Source organism: Atractosteus spatula, chromosome 16, assembly GCF_055471065.1.
Source record: "Atractosteus spatula isolate fAtrSpa1 chromosome 16, fAtrSpa1.hap1, whole genome shotgun sequence".
Classification (NCBI taxonomy): domain Eukaryota; kingdom Metazoa; phylum Chordata; class Actinopteri; order Semionotiformes; family Lepisosteidae; genus Atractosteus; species Atractosteus spatula.
Genome location: NC_142721.1, coordinates 3,350,711 through 3,369,478, shown reverse-complemented (window position 1 = coordinate 3,369,478; position 18,768 = coordinate 3,350,711). Strand labels below are relative to the sequence as shown.

General features: G+C 37.7%; 1 protein-coding gene across 2 annotated transcripts in view; it reads left to right on the top strand.

The window, feature by feature from the left end:
• The window catches only part of LOC148819375 (excitatory amino acid transporter 2-like), a 59,978-nt gene extending 43,877 nt beyond the window's left edge, over positions 1-16,101 (top strand). For both annotated transcript variants that reach the window (XM_088934487.1, XM_088934488.1), the window contains 4 exons: positions 1,296-1,490; positions 2,507-2,641; positions 5,765-5,993; positions 10,111-16,101. In XM_088934487.1, the coding sequence (XP_088790613.1) occupies positions 1,296-1,490; positions 2,507-2,641; positions 5,765-5,993; positions 10,111-10,185 (634 nt within the window). In that variant the 3' untranslated portion in view covers positions 10,186-16,101. The remainder of the gene's footprint in view (positions 1-1,295; positions 1,491-2,506; positions 2,642-5,764; positions 5,994-10,110) is intronic.
• The last annotated feature ends 2,667 nt before the right edge of the window (positions 16,102-18,768 follow it).

Here is an 18,768-nt window from a genome sequence, read left to right as displayed (position 1 = left end):
TACTACTCTATCTGAGTTGCTTAATTTTAGTTGGGGATTTTTCACTATCTGGTGTACAGTACATGTGTCTCCCATTTCAAGATGAAGGATATTGTTATGCCAAGGAACATATAGGTATCTACTTGCTCCACTGACCGTCAATCACAAGAAGTTCTAATTCCTTCCTCTCGCAACTTAAATCAAAGATTACCTCTTTAGTTCTATACCTATATTAAGATGGAGATTGTTTTGACTGCACCAGCTCACCAAAGCAGTGACCTCCTTCCTGTACAGAGATTAATCTTATTTATTAGCCCTGCCAGGGTGGTATCATCTGAAAACTAAATTTCACAGAATGTCCACTGATTTTTAGGGCTGGTGGATTAATGCCACTCTACTCTCTATTGGCTGAGTGCTGCCTCTTGGATAATCCTGGTCACACTCGGCTAGTAACATAGTAATTCCTTATATTTATATAGTGCTTTTCTGGAAACTCCACTCAAAGTGCTTTACAGGCAGTGGGGACTTCCCTCTACCATCACCTGCATGGTGTGACAGCAGCCATAGTGCGCCAGAACACTCACCACACATCAGCTATCAGTGGGGAGGAGAACAGAGGGATGAAGTGAAATCATAGGTGGGGATTATTAGGAGACCATGATAGGTAAGGGCCAATGGGAAATTTGGCCAGGATGCTGGGGTAACACCCCTACTCTTTTCGAGAAACACCCTGGGATTTTTAATGACCACAGAGAGTTAGAACCTCGTTTCTTCGTCTTCGTCTGAAGGATGGCGCCTTATTACAGTTTAGTGTCCCCATTACTATACTGGGGCTTTAGAACCCACACAAACTGCAGGGTGAGCGCCCCCAACTATCCTCTCTAATACCTCTTCCAGCAGCGACCTTAGTTCTTTTCCAGGAGGTCTCCCATCCGGATACTGACCAGGCTCACACCTGCTGAGCTCATGTGGGTTGTCAGTTGTGAGTCGCAGGGTGATATGGCTGCTAGCATGACCCAGGTTCAACCCTGCAATCACACAACTCATTGTGAACTAGGGTCAGAGTATCTTTCCACTTGCCTGTTTGATATCTGACAAGAATCACATCTTTTAATATTCCTAATAAGTAATCATACATCCTTAAACTAAGTGTTGAACGATTTATAACTATGTAAAAATGTCGTGCCCACTTCACTGTGGCAAAGTGTTGTAACATTAATGTGGCCTTTAGCTCAGCCATTACTTCACAAACAGTTGAGAGAGACACATTCACATGTTTGTCTGGGTTCAGTCCTCCCTGCTTTCTCATCCTGCAGTGCTGGCACATTGCCTGTCACTTTCCGCTGCCTGGAAGAGAACCTAGGCATTGACAAGAGAGTGACGAGGTTCGTTCTGCCTGTGGGAGCAACCATCAACATGGATGGCACTGCGCTGTACGAGGCTGTGGCTGCCATCTTCATTGCACAGATGAATGGAATCAACTTGGATGGAGGACAGATAGTCACTGTCAGGTAATGCTCTTCAGATTGCAACAGTAAAGAAATACCTAATCAAGCATCTGAAGATATAAAATACATTCGCAAAACCTGTATATTAACAGTTGTGCAGTAAGTTTGCTTAGTTACAGTTTCCCTACATGTTGTTTCACCAGCTGTGCCTGCACTTAGTTCTGTCTTTGCTATGGTATACCAGATATAGTAAAATCCCAGTATTTGCAATTTCAATATTTGTGATTTCGTCCATTCACACAAATTTTTTAGTAACCACTTTTTTCACATGCTCAGACCAAATTTGCCTATTCAATGGTGGCACTTTAGGAGGATAAATGTGGGTACCAACGTCCGCAACATTTTGTTGTGCTGTTAAATAAAAGAATAAAAAATCAACTGAAAAAACAGTTATCACAGTCTCAGCTCTTATGTGTCTGGAAGAAAAGGACAAGAAAATAAATTATAAGAAACAGAATTAGACAAATTGCAAGAAGAGGAATGAGTTGATTGAGTAGAAAGGGAGTGATGAAACTTTCTTGTCAGTTATTACTAACGTTGTAATATTACTGTTATAATTACTGTTATTACTGTGTAATCATAAAAGCAAGGCATAAAAATAAAGAAAATGCACTGTACAAGAAATAAAAAAGCCTCTAAGGGTAAGCTATAATATCACAACACTGATCTAATGTTTTTGCAATAACTAGAATTATAGTGGGAAAACAAATTCTTTATTCTTTATTTTCAGTACTTGTTTTAAGTAAAAATATTACCAATGATTAGTAACACTATTTCTGCAAAAGTTAAGAGTCATAACATAAAAATTACAGTTTTGTGAGCCATGGAACCTTACCCTATGTTTCTCAAATGTTATTAAGTTCCATATTCATGACTTCTCCATTAGAGGCCACTTCAAGGGACAGTACCTAACCCTCACGAGTACTGAGGTTATACTGTATATGTGGTTTAAAGGATGAGCATTTCTGCCAAAGTGTTTGAGTGAACGGCAAACCAAGAACTCTTTTTCCTTCCTGTAGTCTGACTGCCACCCTCGCCAGTGTGGGAGCGGCCAGCATTCCGAGCGCTGGACTGGTCACGATGCTGCTGATCCTGACTGCTGTGGGGCTGCCCACACAAGATATCAGTCTACTGGTGGCTGTGGACTGGCTCCTGTGAGTTGCATCACATGTACCCATCAACTCCTCTGTCAGTTTTAACATTTCTACACATCTGAAACATGTTTGAGAGTCACTAGACCATGAATCCAGTTAATGTTCTTTAAAATATGAATAAAGAAGCTCACTAGATTAATTGAGTTAATTAAAAAGCTTAGATTGTAATTGCCACAAGAAAAACCTGGAGCACTCCTTAAAATGAGTAGGATACTTCTACTTTAATGTTATGGCCTGTACACTGACTTGTACACAGTGATTTCCAACAACAGTCCTGAAGAAATATGTCACCTCTGTTCTTTGCTGCAGTTTGGTTCTTAATCACAGGCTTATGGATTTCACTTTTCTCTTTGGGGCATGTTTGTAAATTTGCTTTCTGCTCTTAAAAGAAGGTCAAATGGAATTTTAATTGCTTTCAACCCTGTACCATTATTTTTTTCAAAAAAAATTTTTTTTTCATATCTGAGTGTTATAACAGCCCTCATTCAGGCATTTCCTGAAACATACCTGTAGTTAGCTGAATCTCTGCAAAAGAAAAAGCACTCATTGTGGGAGTACAGGTGTCTGGGTCAGGATTATTCATCAGAAATAGATCAGATAATAAGAGTAGTTAAGTCAGAATGAGTGGCAAGCAAGTTGATGAGAGGTAGTTTAAAGTACTACGTTCTGAAGTTGTTGAAAATGTTGAGAATCATAACCAAGAAAGAAGACATTTTTGACTCTCAGGGTTGACCTAAGCAATGAGTTAAATAAAGGTCTTAAGAAAGCAGATCAATAAAGTCATTGAATTAGCAGAGGAAAATCTGTGTGAACCACAGGCCGTGTGCACGCAGGACTAGTGCTGGGAACCACTGGATTAGACAAATACACTCGGCTGTTTTCTTCAACCACATCTTAAGTTGTTATTCAGAGTTAATGGCAGCATTTTGTTAGGAAGTGTTTAAATTGCTTACACATGCAAATTCTGCAAACTGTAGGATGTGCAACTTAATTAAAGCAGCACCCCAGTAAGGTTGCAGCAGGTCTCCTAACACTTTTACACCATTCTTTGGCAAGTTCTGAATTGAGAAATGATTAAATTAAAGAGCAAAGCTCCCACAGTCTGGCGACGATTAACAGATGGTAGAAAATGACATTGAAGAGACTGATTCAGCTTATGGGAAGTCCTAGAATATTGCACATACTATTGTGTTTTCTGGGCTATAATAAAAATAAGGGTTACTACTGTAGAACCATAAGTACTGTGTAGAAGTCTGAACTGAGTTCCTTCTGAAATATTTGTCCACATATATTGCTGAAATATTTTTAATCTTCTATAGTAGCCTATAGTACTAAAGCTGTCAATATATATTTTTCTTACTAATTTAAATTGATAGAAAATTATGATAGCTAATGAACAAAATATTATACAGCATATAAATTCTTATTCACATTTACGATTACAATTTTAGAATGTTTTATAAGTGTGCAACTACTGTAGGTCAATTTTACCCAGTACACCATCAAATTGCAGAATAGATCTGATCTGCTTATGGTTTTTGACATCCACCATTGAGCAAAAGCAAAAAACTCATGCCCCTGACACAGAGTGCCTGTATGTGAACTAAGAACAAAAATCATTTAACAAAGGTTTTTTAAATCTTAAGTATTATAATGTAATAGCTTAATAGCGAAGAGCAAAGCTACAGTATACTGTATTTGTCATAAAGGAATTTAGGGCTAGAAGACCCAGTTGTCACATTTATTCCTACCCCTGTAGACAGATTGTGTAAATCCTACTCTGGTGTGGATTACATCAGGATTAGATCAGATGCCTTCTTGAGTGTGACATGGGTCTCTGTCACTCCTGAAGGGGAACTGTTGATCATTCCTCCAGGAAGAATTGCTTTAGGTCCTTTAGACACTTTGGTCTCCATTTGTGAACTACAGTACCTTCTCCAGTTTGAACCAGTAATGTTTGATTGGATATACAGTAAGTCTGAAGACTGAGATGACCGATGATGAAGAACATTGATTTTATGTTCCATTAACCATTTCCAAATATAAATGCATAGTTGTTAACTGCATGTGCTTCTAAGCAGAGAAAACCATATTTTTTATCAAATATCCTTATAAACATAAGAATCCATATATTCCTCATTTGTAACAAGGGCATCAGGACCCAAAGATGCAACAACCCCAAACCAAAACAGAAGTACCGCCATACTTCACTGAAGGGTTGATATATACCTCTTTGAATAAATCATACCACTGGTGAGACTACCCAAAAAGATCAATTTGTGTTTCACTCAGCTATATCATTTGCTCCCATTTAACCTAGGAATCAATTAGTTTCTATTTAACACATTTTTTAGCTTGTTTTTGTCTTTTTATTTCCATGGAAACCTTCAGAAATGTAGTTCCAGAGGTTTTTATTGCACTTTCATAGAGCCATAGAGCAGAATGTAATTATAGTTTTTTTGTTGGAGTTTATTTAAAGGACGTGTATTTAGAGGTGTGAGTAAATTCCGCCCTGTGATTTCTGTACAAAAGAACAAATTTGACATCGCTATGTGCAGTGCTATCAAGATCACACCAAGACTGTTGTGGATTTAACAGGGTACATTATCTAACCTGTAAATATTTCTGATTACTTGATGTTTTTATTCCTATTTCATTGTGTGATTAATAAATCTGGAGAGCACTGCAAAAAACCTTTCTTTTTAATACAGATACTAAAAACCTTAAAAGCTGCTTCTTGTTTGGCTTTTAAGTCAGATGCAGCTGCAGGACCATACTGTAAATCCTCCCAAATACTACAGTACATGGTGGGATCTGTGATATGGTTTCAGGATGCTGCAGGATTTTCAAAGAATGATTCTAAAATAGCAAGAGACCTTCAATGAAATGGAAAGGCACTGTTGCAGAAATCACTTCCTTTGACATTTTGTTTCTTGTCTGGCCAGATTTATATACTGATAATCCAATCAGAAGGTATTGTTGAGCTCCCCAGTGCAGCGTCCCTCACCGTCCTCCATTCTTGGCCTGTGGTCACTCGCCCTGATGGGAGCAGGGATCCCTGACAAGAGAACATGGATTACAGTATACAGTGCAGTCTGCATCTCCACTTGTGTTTCCCTCTAGGGACCGCTTCCGAACCTCAGTCAACGTGGTGGGCGACTCATTCGGTGCTGGGATCGTCTACCACCTGTCCAAAGCAGAGCTGGACAATCTGGATGCCCAGCATGGTCACCATGATGACATTGAGCTCACCAAAACACAGTCCCTCTATGATGACCTGAACCATCGGGAAAACAACTCCAACCAGGGTGTTTATGCTGCTCACAACTCTGTCCTAGTAGATGAGTGCAAGGTACATTTCACACTTATGGATATAGAGACTTGTATATAGCAATGCACGCCTGCTCCACTCCTTTTTTTGCATGATTGTATATATCTATAGAAATTTCTATACAGGTACTTTGAAAAAAAAAAGGGAAAAACAAGAAATGGAATAGCAGTCGTTATGCCACCTGGATATACACACTTCTGCAAACACATACAGATAAATATACTATATAAGATTATTGATCATGGTGTATATTAAAATGTGTATTTAATATGTACATGCATCTTTTTTTGAAGTATACAATATCTGCGGTTTAAAACAAAACAGTGTTTATATATTTCATACATTTCAAAGCATTGTATTCTACATAATACAAGATTTTTTCTCCACTTCAACAATGTAAATAATAAATACATAGCCAAAGTTTAACCCAGCTTTGGCCATTGTTTGTTATTTTTCAACATGTTCAAGACATCTTCTCAGACTGTACCGTCACAGATCAGCGATACAGACTTTGATCACAATGCTTTCAAACAGCAACAGCAGCAAACAATTTGTACTCAAACTACTGTAATAAATAAATCCTATCCACTTACACAAAAGGGCCAGTGACCCATTATATGATTGAAAAAGCTAGGACCAGGTTACATAGTCTTTCCAGGGGAGGTCTGTTGGGATTAACACAGATTACTCAAGGACTAGTGAATTTACTTTGGGATATAAAGAAAATATGGGTGCATCTGTCGTTTCACCGGTGTGTTCTTTAGATTCAAATGTTCTGGATTTGCCTTCTGCAAATTGGTTGTTTTTCACTTTACTTCTACAAACAAGATTCAAGCAATTTATAAACATTAACATGAAAACACAAACACTTTGAAATACACAATGTAATTTAAAAATGTAATGTGAAAATGCTTAATCTTTGTAAATTAGAATACCATGTAAATACATTTACAGAACTCAAAGTATTGTGATAAATGCACCATCACCTCACACCTGTAATACAGGTGAAATTGACAATCACAAGCCTGACAGATTAAAGCAAAAGGTTTATCTAAGTATATTATTTTATCTTCTGTGTCTTAAAGCAGAGTCAATGATAAAATGTTCATTGCCCTTAAAACACAAAGGTCACTATGACTCCAATCCCTTCTGTTTCTTAAAAGACTTTCAGCACAGAATGACAGATGTGCTTAGCTGGAGAGCCCAGCAAGTTCTGTCCATCCATCAGTCCATAGTTTTCTGGGCCTGGTCATTCTCTTTTGGGATTGATGATCTGATGGAGAAAACTGCAAGCCATCCAGCAGAGCAATTTACTTGGGGATTATCAGATAAACCCCTATCCAGGTTGCACCAAGGGATTTCAGAAATCAAATCCCATTTCCAATTATGAGGCTTTGGTACTTAGCTTATCTAATATATTCCATTTCTGCTTTCAAAAATATCACACTTTCATTTGAGTTCCTGAAGGAATTTTGCTCAAATCTTAACGGGATTCAGATAGAAAAAGCCGTCAGTATGCAACAGTGTTTCCTGAATCTAATTATAAGGCATGCCTTTTCTGCATTTTCCATCATGGAGCTTCACAACAGACCCAGCTGTAATTATTTCTTGATGGATTAATTGCACTGCATCTTGTCCACAATCCCAGCAAGCCAGGATGCACAACCCCAGTTCTGGAGGTCCATAGAATGTTCTAGTTTTCATTTCATCTGAGCTAATAATTACCCAGTCAAACTAGTTATTAGCTTATTTCCACAAAGTTCACAGCTTTCCCAGTTGTAGTCAGTAACTGTTACACTAAAGAAAAACTCAATTATTCGGCGTGCACAATACCATGTGACTTGGAGAAGCAGGTCTCTGCTGTCTGGGTCTCCTTCCAGTTCATTACCTGGGTTTATTTAAGATCTGAATGAAGGATGGGAGGTTTAATTTAATCCAGGCCTTAGTGTTGGATCTCCTTAGGTTTCAGACACTTCATTACTGAAGCAGTATGTCTTGGTTTGAGGGGCTCTAAATCCCAGCACTACACACTGGACTGGAAAGTGATTTCTAACTCGTCTGAGTGTGTTTAGATATGAAAATAATCCAGAGTCTGCTCATACAACCTGTTAAATTACAGGGATAAGGAAGCCTTTTTCACTGAGAACAATATCAAAAGTAAGGTACTTCGGGGCAAGTGTTAAATCTGTTAAGTACAGGCTTAATGAACTGATTGTTGCTGTTTAAAGGGAATCTGTGAGCTGTATTTTGTCTGTTCAGTCTGACTGTGACAGAAGACTCAGTATACTCAGGTACCACTTTTACAATTCTGATTGAAACAGAGGGAGAGTCTTTCCTGTTTTCTTGCAAACAAATTCTTATTATTTTCTATAAAGGAACTATTTCTAATACAGGTTTGATCATTTATTATTTACAGGTGGCACAAAGGCTGCAATTCCATCTTCTCTTCCTGCATGCTTATATTCACTGTGTATATACATATATTTTGATTTGTGTCTTTTTTATCTATATATTGTATAAAATCTTGCAAAAAAATCTGACATTCAGATGTCTTGTAAAATGTGCATGGCTCATCAAATGTTTTCTATTTTTAGAAACAAAGGGAAAGACTCAAAATATCTTTTTTTCTTATTTTGATGCTTTTGTATTTTCTGTGCTGTTTTATTGTCTCTTTGATTGCATGAAATTCCTGAAGTATCTTTTTTTCTTTTCAATCTTCCATCAGAAGGATGTCAGTGCCAGTTTTTATCAAACCTGGGCAACAGCAAGCATGTGTTATGTTTTAACAATAGATTTTAAATGTCATCAGGCTGTTGTGCAGGTAATTGTACCTGTGTACACTGGAGCAGAGAAACTGATTTCTAAAGAACTATGCAGTCAAACTACTGTGAACAATTATTTAAATCACTGGTATTATCACACAGTTCATGTCTGTGGTATTTGGCTTTTCCTCTGCTTTCCTTAAAAGTTAATGGTCAATAGAAATAGCCAATCATCGTAATTTTCATGTCAGTTTATGGTTTGTTTACATAATCCAATTTGTTCACATTATTCTGACTAATCTTCACTGTGAAGAGATATTTTAATAACGCAGCCATTCAAATGAGTCTCATCCTGAAGGCCTCACATAACTGTGGAGACGCAACAGTGCAATATTGTAAAGAGATATTCTCTTGTATTGTCACATTCACACTTCTGTTTAATAATGCTTGAGGAATAATACACATACACAATATAAGTACAAGCAAAATACATATTTTATAAATATATTTTATATGTAGTTCATGTAAATACATGCATACTGTAGGTCACCAGGGTGAAATTAAGTTGACATCTATAGTTAGTTCAGGTGGGTAGCTGCGTCAGCATGCGTAGGCTGCAAAGGAACAAGTAATAGGTTTATTCCATGCTGAAAAAAAGAAGAAAGAGAACACAACGTTTCGGCCGTGGAGCCTTCTTCACACACCTGAAGAAGGCTCCACGGCCGAAACGTTGTGTTCTCTTTCTTCTTTTTTTCAGCATGGAATAAACCTATTACTTGTTCATCTATAGTTAGTTGTTGGTATAGACTGTTATTACTATTCATGCATGTGACTGGTATCCTCTTGACCATTTTCTCTCAGAGAGGGAAATGCACAAATGTTGCAATACAATGGAATAATTTCAAGGAAACTTACTCAGTTGTGGCTAGAACTTTTTGTATACATGGGAGTGAACATTGTACCAAATACATTGATGGCTTTGATGTGTTGTTCACATGGATATACAAATATTAAAATATCACTTCAAAATGCAAAAAAAAAAACAAATTGTAAACAAATTAGGAAATTGCACACTCCTAATAGTTTTTCGTTATCTTCACACACCTAGATATTTGATCAATAAATAAAGGAGAACACTGATCCACTGGCACAGTAGGAAGGGACACTTGGCTGTTGTGGAGTAATACAGCAGTTTTCCATTTTTCTCTTGTTATGCAAATCCAAGAGTTAACTTTTGTGTTCATGAGCTAACAGAGGATCCCAGCTGTTTGCCTCTGAAACACAAAAATACAGTCTCTCTGCTCCAAACCATTAAGAAAAAAGTGTTTGTTAGTGCCTTGGTCCTTGAGTTAGTTGTTCCTGATAATTGCTTTCAGGTCACCTTGGCCACAAATGGCTCCACTGCTGAATACACACTTGTTGAGGAGGAACCTTGGAAACGTGAAAAATAAAGAACACAGATCCCAGCTGCGCCTTATCCAGAGCCTCCACAAGCTTTCCACCCGGTGAAAAAAACAAACAAAAATTAAAAATAATTTTAAAATAAAAAAACTAAAAAAATAATCATTCAAAACTAATACAGTAATTGGTGATGTAGATGTAGTTTTGATGACAAAATCTATTAATCTATTAATTCTCACAAAAACATGACTGACCAACTGATTGATGTAGTTCAATAACCTACTAACTCCCGTAGGCATGTTTGTTTGTGATTTTATAGTGTGATTTTCACTATAGAGTCTACTTTCTAAAAAGAGAAACCCCTTTTCTCTCCAGTGACACCAGATGTGGTATTTAGGCTCAGGCAGCTCACTAGTCTGTGCAAAAGGAAAAAGAGTGAGACTGACAAACTGCCTGTCCTGAGCTTGAGCATGTGCGACGATTTGGGATTTTCATTAAGGTCAAATGGAATAAATGATTTTTGTGCTCAAGGCTGGGGCAGGGAAACTCATTTCTCTCTGTCCTTGTTCAACCACCACCATTTGTCATGCAAACCTTTAGGCCTTTACTTCTGAATTAGAGCAGATTTCTTTGCATTGCTCTGCTCAAGTTCTTGCACAGAAAAACTTACAAAGTGACAAGGCCGTCATTTATCATCATTTCTTGTCTTTCCTCGTGGTGGTAGTGGAGGGTTACAGACAGGGGCTCCTATTTTACCTGTGCCAGTCTGATTAATTCCAGTCGGGGCAAGTATTTTTCCTACTGGAAAAATCAGACCCAGCCTGCTGGATGTTCAGCAGCATCAGGCCTACCTCACAGTGTGCTGACAACCTCCTTCTGCGCTGCTCATTTTCATTCTTACATTTGCGCAGCAGCCCGATGAGAATCTTTTTTTCAAATAAAAATAAATGTTATGGCACTCCCCATACAGCTTATACTCTATAGTTAAAATGATTAGCCAAGGGATTTAGTTAAGGGAAAAGAGGCACTACACTGCCAGAGACAGGGAGGTCTGTCTCATGATTGAATGGAGTGAATCAAATGATTGGACAGGTCCAATGGTGTCCCTACAATGTCTTCACCTGCCATCCGATCTTTAAACTTTGTCTACTGGGATTTTCTTTTCCACAATAGAAAAACTTCACTTCATCGTACCCCTTTCACAGTTATCTTTTCTAGTTGCAAAATATGATGGCAATATTTAGCAAGGTATTTTTTTGTGGGGGGCAGACAGTATTATACTGGGATACATTCAACAATGTACACTATGGTCTGTAGGTAAACCTACAGAAAATAATATTTTAAATATTTAGGCATGCATTAGCATATATTTGTATGACAAAATATATACGTAAATCAGTAATACAAACCACATAGTCTTGTCATGACTAGACAGTAAGAACAATTGGATTTGGCATGTCTTCACAATCTACCAGGAGAATCCAATGAGTCATGCACACTGATTGGTGAGGATGGATTCACCTGTTGATTCTGACAGATTTCTTCCCTCTAGTTGACATAACATTCTCATTTAGCTCTGAGACTGCCAGTGCACAAGTACAGTCCTTTGAAAGTTAAGATATTATTACAGTTCTTCCTTCAAGGCCTTATATCATAATACAACCCAAAAAAGCACCTCTTATCTCTTTCTTTGAGAAAAAGGAGCTTTGTGTCTTATTTATTTTGGGGGCCATCAAATACAGTAGTAAATTTGTTTGTATCAACAGACCAAGAACTGTCATCGTTCTACTGTGACAAAATAACTTTTAATGAACACTCTTCTCAGCTTTGGTGGTATAAGTTGTTCTGTGCTACATCTGTGATCTGGTATCTCTATGAAATTACTATAATGTATTGGTTAGTGTATTGATTGTTGGAAGTATATAATTAAATTTGTATTGATTGTGTAGTGGTTATATTTGCTGTAGTAAGAAAAAATGTGAAAATACTGAGAATAGATCCTCTGAGACCCAATTTTAGAGGAGATCGATAAGATTAATAACAGTGGGGCAAATAACTTCAGAGAGACTGGTTTTATTAGAAAAGCTTGCATGCATGCTAAGTGCAGTAATTTAATAGAAATTAAATGGAAATAGGTGAATTGTAAATTATTAGGGTTCTTTGAATTCGTAATGACTTAAATGTAATGCCATTGTCTTAGAGCAAGAACATCAGTTTTACCTAGTCTGCTTGTCCTCAGTCTGATATGAAAGAAATATGTAAGCCTTATTCGGAATCAATCTTGCATTTAAATTAAAATTATGACATGACATATCATTTTAACAAACTGTACTGCCTTGTTCTAGCATTTTTTAGAGTTGGCAATATGTGTCATTTTGTTGTCGTAGGATAATTTAAGTACAGAATCCACGGTTCTAGTATTGGGTTGTTTTGGGTTGGGCTCATTAGACTACAGAAGGATCAGGCACATACTTATGAGATAATTTATTTCTGAAATAGTGTGAGAAAAGCAATGCTTGTTGTGAAATGTGTAGACCACTTGAGAGAAGCAAACACCTAGCCACTGAAACGTATTCAGAAAGACACTCCGAATTCGTTCATCACTTATTCATTCCTGGAATAAAAGACTTTAAATGTTGAGAAAAGGATTTGAAAGAAAAGCCTTCATACTTTGAAATAAAAAGATGCTAAGGCTGAGAAGCTAAGAAAAGTGTTCTTGAAAATCTGTAATTCCATAATGCTGGAATACAACTTCCAATGAAAGTTTAAAACACCCTGAACCCTTCTGCCTCTTCAAACATATTTCACCCAAAACATTTCAACATACTGTAGGTTTTTTAGCTACCCCACTTTATCCTGGTCTTTTACGAAATAACCTGTGTCCTGCCCAAGAAGGCGTTATTGACACTTCACACAGAGAATTAAACAAAACTCCCCAAAACACTTTTTTGATTCCAATGAAAACCAAATACTAGTCAAATATTCCATCTATCCATTTTCTAATCCACTTAACCAACTCAGGGCTGTGAGAAAGGGATAGACCCTGGATCGGATGGTAGTCCATTGCTGGACATAAAGTCAAATATCACACTTTCAAAATAATATGAAAATATTTTGGATATATCAATGTTTAAAGAACAAAATCAGAAACAATAGTGAAATATATCTGAACATGTATAAATACATTTAAATAAAATAAAATGTATTAAATTATTTTATGTACTTTGAGCACATTTAAATTTGTCAATGGGGAACTAAAATGGAATTTTAAATTAGTACATTTATAGACTTTTTAAAATTGATTTCTGTATATTTCTAGCATTTTATACTGCAACGTAAAACTATGCTTTCAGGATGTTTTTTTTATATTTTTTGCTTGAAAAGAGTAGAGCATACAATCTAATGTTCTGGGAGCACCTCTGTTTATCTTTCTTTGAAAATATCCATTCTATTTAAAATGACCCAAAATTATATCACAAGAAAGCACATTTTCATGCTGTGTTGTTGTTGTCTAGCCCATCCCTTTAATCTGAAGATTATCCCCGAGTGCAGGAACACGTGTTCAGCCTATTACCACAAAGGTCATGACTGTTCTTAGCGCCTCTGACAGGGAGGAGGGTGTCCTGTTTCCAAACATCACAGTGTAGTTTAAGGTATAGAAAATGCATGAAAACCATGATGATTCAGAAGCACAGAGCTGAATATGAAACCTTGCACTTCAGAAGATAGTAGCATAATTGACATAGCGTAGTATAACAGGTACTGCAGCACAAGGAAAGTGAATTATTTCCTCTCAAGCAGAGACCACTGGGACATTTGCTTGTAATTCTTTGTATGTTCTCGTGTGTGCAAGAGGTGGGTGGGTGGTGTGTGTTTTTATCGATGATTGTTTTATTCTCCTTTTTTCCTTTTTTTTTCACTTGATGACAGCTTTGCCTTGAAAATGTGAACTACAAACAGAGCAGCCTGTATTAGGAGTTTGATGATGATCACTGATAAAAGCATGATAATCTTACTAATATTACTTACCAAACATTCATATTATAGCACCCAATCCCAATTATATATGGCTGTATCTTTCTGTTCGGTACATAATTTAATCCTGCCTGCTTTAAGGTGTTGTTGTTTTACCAACACAACTCTTTCATTTGAGCAAATCTTTTTTTTTTAATTTACAGCTAAAAGTTGGGAAGTAGCATACCTCTACTCGTCTTAAATCTATACAGACTGGGTTCAGCGTTTATTTTGAATGAAGTATGTCTATATACAGTAGGTTTGTCTTGTTTTCAGGTAGTTTTTTTGACGATAAAAGTTGTGGCCGACCAGGCAACCACCTAAGGGGACTAAGTGTCAGACCAACAAACCCTGTTTTAACCTATTGCTGTAGAACACGGAGTTTGGATGGAACATCATTTTATATCACTATCTTAAAGCATGATTTAAAGTGCCTCTTTGCACTTTGTGTATATATTGTAGGTAGGAAATGTCTAATTTCTGTGAAATGATGTTTAAGGGTAGTGTTTACTTGGTGTGACTATTCTGTAATTTGCTAGAGGATACCTGCCTATGTGCTCTGTAAAAGAAATAGCTAAGAAAAAAATTTAAAAGAGGAACTAAAAAGTTGCTTGTCCTTGCATTTTGGTTAGTGGTTTGAAATAGTCTTACATAGATGTTACACATCCATTATATAAATCTATATATATATATTTTTGGGAATCTAATGTAAACATTTCAAATGTCTATCACATGAAATTAAAAGTCATGCGTGAATTATGTTCAGTGTACATATTCTAAATGTGAAATAGCAACTCAGAATGTTCCAGAGATTTGATGATGCTCCCTTGAACACTCTCCACAGGTGGAAGAGGAAGAAAAAACTGTTGGCTTAACCTTTCTTACTGTGAAGCTGTGTTTTTAAGTGGAGTTGTGTTACTTGGTTTGTGGAGTGTGGGTACTGTTGTCATGTGTAACTAGGTTTACAGTGCACAGGGAAAAAGTCAAATTTATTAAAGACAGTCAGAAGCCTACAAAGCCTTTCCCACAGCCAAAAAAATCTCTTGACAAGCACAAAAAACTTGAATAGCACAAAAATGGTATCTTTTTAAAACAGGAGAAAAACAAACTTATTCTAGTTTCCTCTTTTTGAGGATCTTTCTCCTGTCATAGATGTCCATGGCAGTGCCTGTTAGAAAAAAAAAAGTATTCCTCAGGTTAACAGACAGTGCTTTTGGCAGCATCAAGGAATTGTTAAAAAATAATTAATAAAATGTTTACTCTGTATACATTCCTGTATGATATTTGCTGGGCTAGAGGCTCACATTGAACTGCCAGTAGAGATGCCACCCATATCCCCCTCACATTCTGTATTAATTCTTTATTTGACTGGATGTATTCCAGACTCCCTTCACCAGCATAAAAAACACTGGAGTAATCCACACCAAACATAGTGAATGTAGCTCTATAGAAAACATTATATAAACTATTATATACAGTATTAATTAATTGTAATTAACTGGTCAGCTTATACACAGTGTCAGTTTTATTTGCAAATAATTCATTTTAAATTTGGCTTTTTCCTGTCCATGTTTTTATAAGCAAAATCTCTGCGCACATTAATAAGAAAATGGTAGGCACAATATTTCTATGACAGTTAATGTACATTTCTTTTCTACTGATAATTTTTCTTTTTTGATGAAATCTCCTAGATTAGAGCCAACAACCATCATGGTCTTTTCCTGTTTCCCTTTCTTTTTCACTTGCACTTTAGTTTTACTTTTAGAATTTCCTACTTTGTGAATTTGTAGGTGTACTTTTAATGGAAAAATGGTTTTAAAACTTAAATCTTATATGAAATCCTTTCTGTACCAAACCAGTGAAATAAAATAAAAGGCTATTAAAATCTAAGTATTGTACCTTTCATGTACATAAAATGGAAACTAATAAATGTTGGTTCATAACTAAAAAAATCTGACCTGTGACTTTTTTATTCCATAAGGTTAAGGACATAAGACCAGTTAAAAAGAGAGGCCGGCTGGCCCATCTAGCCTGGATGGTGTTTAGTAGCTGCTGTTTATGACCCAAGGTCTATACAGTATCAGGCTGTTTCTGAAACAAGACAGGGTATTGCTGGATAGTTTGTTCCATTATCCCACTTCCCTTTGCATGAAGAGGAGTCGCCTGTTCTCCTTTGTAAATGCACTTCTAAGTAGCTTTCACTTGTGTCCTCTGGTTGGGGAGTAGCACTCGGGATTCTGGTCTTGAAACTGGAAGGTTGTGAGATCAACTCCCAGCCGAGTACTGTGGTTGTACCCTTGAGCAAACTGGCTCAGCTGAATTGTTCCCTGTGGAGAGTGGGAGATTAATCTACTATCCATTTTCCTCTCATCCAGGTCTAAGATCAGACTACACCCTGGACATGATGCCAATCCATGGTAGAACACACACACATTTACTCAAACATACACCTACAGTTACCCTGGACCAGCACCAGAAATCAGTATATCTAAATAATAATGTTTCTTTATTAGCCCTGTACAATTTCTTGCATTACAAATTCGTCTTTTCGCATACCCCAGCTTTCCTCCATGAGACACAGACACACAGACAGGGAGAGAAGCTTGGGGTCAGAGCGCAGGGTCAGCCATTGTACGGCGCCCCTGGAGCAGTTGGGGTTAAGGGCCTTGCTCAGGGGCCCAACGGAGTAGGATTCCTCTGCCAGCCGTGGGATTTGAACCAGCAACCTTCCAGTCACAGGCTCCGCCCCCTTTTTTTAAAAATAATGTTTCTTAAAGAAGACTCACCTAGACAAGACCAGGAAAACTCCATACAGAAAGCTCCCCCAGGCCAATAGGATCAAAGCTGTGAGAATACATCACTAATGACCATGCAGCCCTGAATCTTTACTGTAACAAATAGAAGTACATACAGCACTTTCTGCTTGTTCTGGAATCTAAACATTAGGACCCATACAAAGCACTGATTGTGTTAATGTTTAGCTGTTAATGTCACGGATGTTGGAAAGGTCATGCCGTGGAACAGCCAGGAGAGCAGTAGAGACCCTATGCGTAGTGGCAAAAGGGGCAACACGGAGGTTAGCATGGGCCCAGGGGTTCAGATGATGTCAGGTAGAAACCTATGCCCTCAGGCTGCAGAGGAGACGACCTGGTGCTAAGTGGGTCTCAGGACATCCAAACCCTCAATGCTGAGTGAGAAGCAAAGGGAGACCTGGAAATATATAGCCCCACACAAGGACACACCGGAAGGACAAGAAAAGCACTACTAGGAACAGAACAGAGAAGGAGCGCCCTCTAGATGTAGAGGGTGTGACAGTTAAGTCCAAACGTCATTGAACTCTCTTAAGAGTCATTACGTCAACTTTAGTAAAATCAAGAACTTAGTACAAAAAACAAATTTTATATCAAGTTAAAAATGGTTCAATTAGCTTAATTGATTAATTTAGCTTTTAAGGGAAAGGAAAAAAAAGTCCCAGATGAGAAATCTCCTGTATACCCTTGAACATGTATGTGTTAGATTAAAGAGCATGTACTGTATATCTTTCCTTGGGATGTGGTATTTATCTGTTAAAATACTGCAGCACATAGAACTCTTAATTAAAATGATATTTTCATTTTAATTCTGATTGAAATTCGTTTGACATCTCCAGTATGATTTCCCTGGTTTTACAGGGTATTTCCATCCGCTGCCATGTCGTTTTGTGGGCTCCTCCTGTCCTGCCCTGAGGGCTGGGAGCTGTGGCGCTCGCGTCGCAAGCGTAGGTTTCCAAAGCGGGGCATCCGGGCCCGGCTCCCCAGGAGCGATCGATTTTGGATCAGCACGAGGGAGATCGCGAAGATGACCAGCTCCCTGCGCACCATCTGCCAGCGCCGGTCTCTCTTGGTCTCCCAGGCCCAGCGGTGCCAGAGCAGCAGGACCCGGGTGAGAAGCCTGTTCCGATCCAATCGCCTCCTTGTAGAAACGCCCCGCCACCAGGCCTGGATCCGCACGGCTGCCTGTATCCGCAGTTCCGCTCGCCGGGTTTTCTTGGGAAAGAAAGCAAATGGATCTGCCAGCACTGTTTTTCTTTGATATTTTTTCCCCTTTGCTTTTTTTGCTTTTTTGTTTTAGCAGTAAAAAAATATACAGTATATGAAGAGTGTATTTGAATTGTAGCTGCAGTATATGGAGACCCTGCACTGTATACAGAGGTCCTTAAGTTTTTCGGCAATGATTTATCAGTTTCCTGCAATGTCATTGACTTAATGACAATGAATGGATTTTACACTCCAAGGATACAAGATACATGATACTGTATATATACAGTATAAGAAAATAATTACTGGAATATACAGTATGGATGTTTATAGATGGTTATTTAATACAGATGTTTAATAACAATTATACTGTAGCCTTGAATCACTGTTAACAATACACACATGTGTGTGCCTGTCACCTGATTTCCCCAAACCAGACTCTTATAGACAAGCTCTAAACAAGGGCTGTAGACAGCACTTTCCCTACCGTAGAAGTAAAGAGATAAATTGGTTATGCTGGATATTTAAAAGAACATGTTTGCTAGAAAAACAAAGTAGGCCTGAACATTAATTTTTAACTATATAAACAGAGGAGGTCATATA